A 4,059-nucleotide genomic window follows, 5' to 3' on the forward strand; every position below is an offset into this window, starting at 1 on the left:
ATTGTTTTTCATAAATTCCAACGTTTCATTTGCTATGGGTACCCCATCTAAGATATTCCTTTGTTTCAAGAAGGCACTTTGTTCCGACCCTATAATCCTGGGAATAACTTTCCTAAGCCTATTGAATAAGATTTTCACGATGATCTTGTAGTAACATTGAATTAAACTAATTGGCCGATAATCACCAAGACCAATGGGATCATTCTTTTTAGGTATTAATGTAACAAAAGATGCATTACACCCTTGAGAGAATTCCCCATGTTCCCAAAACTAAGTTATAGCTCTAATAAATTTAACCCGAATGATGTCCCAAAATTTCTTAAAAATTCGAAGATAAATTTCGTCCGGCTCGGGAGCTTTTGATCCGCCACAATCATGAATTTCCTCAATAATTTTCGATTCACTAATTACCTCTTCCAAACTCTCGGCTTCACTTTGTGACAATGAAGGGAACTCAAGATCTTCTAAGCTCGATCCAGATTCAATTTTTTCTTCAAAAATGCTTTTAAAGTGATTGTAAGCCGCATCTTTAATATCAACTGGATTTTCATTCCATACTCCATCAATGTTTAACCCCCTCATGTTGCATTTATTGTATTTTCTTTTGATCACCGAGTGCCAGTACTTATTGTTCTCGTCACCTTCAAGTATCCATCTAACCCTAGCATTTTGTTTCAACATGTTTGTTTTAACCTTGTCTTTTTGCACCCATTCTTTCCTTGCATTCCTCCATAATTCCATCTTAGAATTGTTAAGGGTTTTGGGTTCAGCCTTTAAATCAAGGCTATGAGCAAGATTTTTAAATAAATTAATCTCTTCATCTAGTTTCCCAAATTTCTTTGCACTTGATTCTTTCAGAACATACTTTACACTCTTTAGCTTGTTTTTAAGAATACATTCCTTTCTTAATCCGCCACCCACATCTTCTGCCCATTTATCACGAATGAGATTTTTAGTACCCTCCATCTCCAACCAATCATCGAATACCTTGATAACGATTGGACAATGATCAGAGTAATCACGATCCAATGCAATAACGGATAAATACTCCCATCTCGCTAAAAAATTTCCTTTTTCGAAAAACGATCAATTTTACTAAACTTGGTCCCATCGTCGCTAATACGGGTAAACATTGTTACACCAAGTGGAAGATCAATTAATTTGCAGTTTTCAATGAACTCGTTGAACCACCTGGCCCTATATTCAATAAAATTACAATTAAATTTATCCTCTTTTTCACGCACTTCATTAAAATCGCCTCCAATAATCTACGATTCAGCAAATGATCCTAGCATACTTATCAAGTTGTTCCAACATTTTTTCTTGTTCACATCACAGTGCGGCCCATAGATATTTATTATGTTGTAGGGAAGACTCGGATTTTTCCACTTTCCTCGCACACCAATGAAAAAATTAGACACGTAAGTATCATTAGTATCATTTCGATTAACATCCCAAATAATTAATTGGCCCCCCGATTTCCCAACCGTTGATTTTGAATGAGTTACAATTACAATTACCCCACAGATCACAAACCCATTTAAAATCGGTCAAATGAAGTTTTGTTTCCTGTAACAAGAGAACGTCTGGCTTATCTACATGACATAGATTTTTCACCCACCCAAATTTAATAACTTTTCCATCCCCAATACTTCTTAGTTTAATGAAAGAACCTTCATAAGAACAATAAATAGACGAAGAAAAACAATAACAGAAACTTACATGAGAGATTTGTCTTTCCATTTCATGCCAAGCCTGCAACTAAATTCGTGTAATCCAGCATTGTTTTCCGAATAAGACGAGCTGCTTAATGCATTGGATGATGGATTGTTCTTCGAATTGATTCTGCTCTTACGTGTTCTCTCTATTTAAATAAGACGAGCTGCTTAATGCATTGGATGATGGATTGTTCTTCGAATTGATTCTGCTCTTACCTGTTCTTTCTGCTTATGCACACAAGGTACATCTAGATCGAATATCATCCCTAAGCGATTGATCCTTTCTAGCGACATTCTTGATATTCATCATGCGTGTTGATGTTTTCCAGGACCGAATTTTAGACCAGCAACAATCATTCTTCGTGATACATTTTGGTCGTTCCCCTTTTTTCACTCGACTTTTATTCTTTTTATTCCGCTGGACTGGCTCGCCTGTTTTTGGTATACTATTTGGTTTAAAATTTTCGTCCAGAGGTGCATCATTTTTTGGGCCACCATCTAATGGGTTACTGATATGGCCGAAATGAACGGTTTTATTTGTGCGGTGTCGTTAGGTCGCAACACATCAGAATCAACCACCAAGAGGGGGTACTGTTTTAAATTTATATTTAGCGGGGCCTAAATCGTACTACTCCTTATTATGAGTAAGGGAAGTGTGACCTAGAGTCGTATTTTTGAGATATCAGTAGAATCGAACCTATATTTAAACCTAAGATATTTATGAAGGAGTAGTGGTTACTTAAATTTTGGAATTTTCTAATTTATAAGACAGATAAAGTAAATGCGATAAAATTCGTAATTCAGATAAGGTTAAAGTAAGTGCATACTATGATTTCATCAGTTATTCTGCCGAGATTATGGAATACTGGCTCATGAATAGGCAGAGGCCTTGTATTCATTACACTGGTCCAAAACGCCCCTGTCATAAGACATGTCACTGGGTACTGCGATAGGCTTGACGATTCTGAATAGACAGCAACGTCCCTTACCCCTGACGCCCGTGCAGTCTGACTACAGGCATACACGTTCAGACGGCTCATCCAATTGAGCGACTCGGTTGGGTGATGTATTAACATTCCACAAAGGTCTAAACTTTCTTAAGAATAATAGAATACATGGTTTACCATATCTGAGAGACATGATGTGTTTCAATGCTTTTGTTAATGATTGGTTTTAAAAGATAGTTAGGCCCTTAAAAAGAGTTCAACCATAAAGAACACCAAGACCAAGTCAAGTTGACTTCCATGAACACGTTCAGTTATCTTAACGGTCCAATCCTTTATGTGTCTAAACAAACAGTTCCTTAATTAACTAAGAATCCCTCAAGCGGGGTGCAATGCTTGAGACCGTGTTATGGTGCAGTGTACTAATCAACACTGACCGGGTTCCATGGCCTTACTTAGCAGAGGTACAGCTTACAACAACCGTTGTGCTTCAGCATGCACGTACGAAGTTTATATGCTTGGTGACTACACCAGCATGGTCTGGGACCGACAATGTACTAAGGGTCTAGTAAGATGTTTCACTACGAAAGGGTCCCCAGTCGAAATCCAAAGCTCGATAGACTTACTACAACCGGTGTGCCTCAGACGATCTTATGTTGTATCCGATAGACTTCTCTTACCAAGGGGTGACACAGATAGTGTACTCTGAATCGGGGTTCGCGACTTCCCAATAACAGAGCCAATAACTACGTTCTATTAGTTGAAAAAGCGATTGAGTTTAAAGTATAACCGAAAAGAATTTCAACAGCATACACAAACCATAACATTATTTCGGCATTATAACTGCTTACATCATAGCATACACTAAAGATAACTACTCGCTAATCATGGCAACAATATCACAGAACATAATGATAGAAGACATCATATAAAGATAAAGGATAGAAGTACCAGTAGATTAAACAAGTTCCGAATACAAAAGTGACAACTTCAAGACTCTAGACCGCTCCTAATACAATCTTCGGCGTTCTTCTTCGGGTACTAGGTTTCCAGTACGGAGTCGAAGACCTTAAAAGTATGACTAATATTGTACAAAAGAGAGTAAGAAGTGAATTGAAGTGTGTGTTGGAATGAATGACAAAGACCCTTTAAATAAGCCTAATTTTTCCCTGCAAACAGCTGGCAGGCCGTTTGCAGGGGCCGTTTTCCAAGCCAAGCCGTTTGCAAGGGCCGTTTACCCTGGCCGTTTGGCAGGCCGTTTGTGAGCCAGGAAAGCCGTTTGGCAGGCCGTTTGGCAGGCCGTTTGGCTTGCCTGGTCAGCTGGATTTCCTGGATCGTAACTTGATTTCTTGTCTTTCACCATTTTTGCTCTAGAATCTTTGTTTTAGCTCCGATTC

The 4,059-nt window shown here is 38.3% G+C and overlaps 1 protein-coding gene across 1 annotated transcript; it reads right to left on the reverse strand.

Moving 5' to 3' along the window:
* Window positions 1-270: 270 nt before the first annotated feature.
* On the reverse strand, window positions 271-2,012 carry LOC139902280 (uncharacterized). Its single transcript, XM_071884919.1, has 3 exons — window positions 1,935-2,012; window positions 1,124-1,268; window positions 271-1,070 (listed from the first exon to the last, which is right to left on the reverse strand). Exons 1-3 carry the CDS (start codon window positions 2,010-2,012, stop codon window positions 271-273), a joined length of 1,023 nt encoding a protein of 340 aa, XP_071741020.1.
* Between the last annotated feature and the right edge of the window lie 2,047 nt (window positions 2,013-4,059).

This window comes from Rutidosis leptorrhynchoides, chromosome 3 (assembly GCF_046630445.1).
Source record: "Rutidosis leptorrhynchoides isolate AG116_Rl617_1_P2 chromosome 3, CSIRO_AGI_Rlap_v1, whole genome shotgun sequence".
Taxonomy (NCBI): domain Eukaryota; kingdom Viridiplantae; phylum Streptophyta; class Magnoliopsida; order Asterales; family Asteraceae; genus Rutidosis; species Rutidosis leptorrhynchoides.

Coding starts and splice junctions, on each gene's coding strand:
- LOC139902280 (XM_071884919.1), bottom strand. CDS start 2,012: ATGTCGCTAGAAAGGATCAATCGCTTAGGGATGATATTCGATCTAGAT. Junction 1,269..1,934: donor TGCATAAGCAGAAAGAACAG/GTAAGAGCAGAA, acceptor GCTGAATCGTAG/ATTATTGGAGGCGATTTTAA. Junction 1,071..1,123: donor TGGTGTAACAATGTTTACCC/GTATTAGCGACG, acceptor TTTTCGAAAAAG/GAAATTTTTTAGCGAGATGG.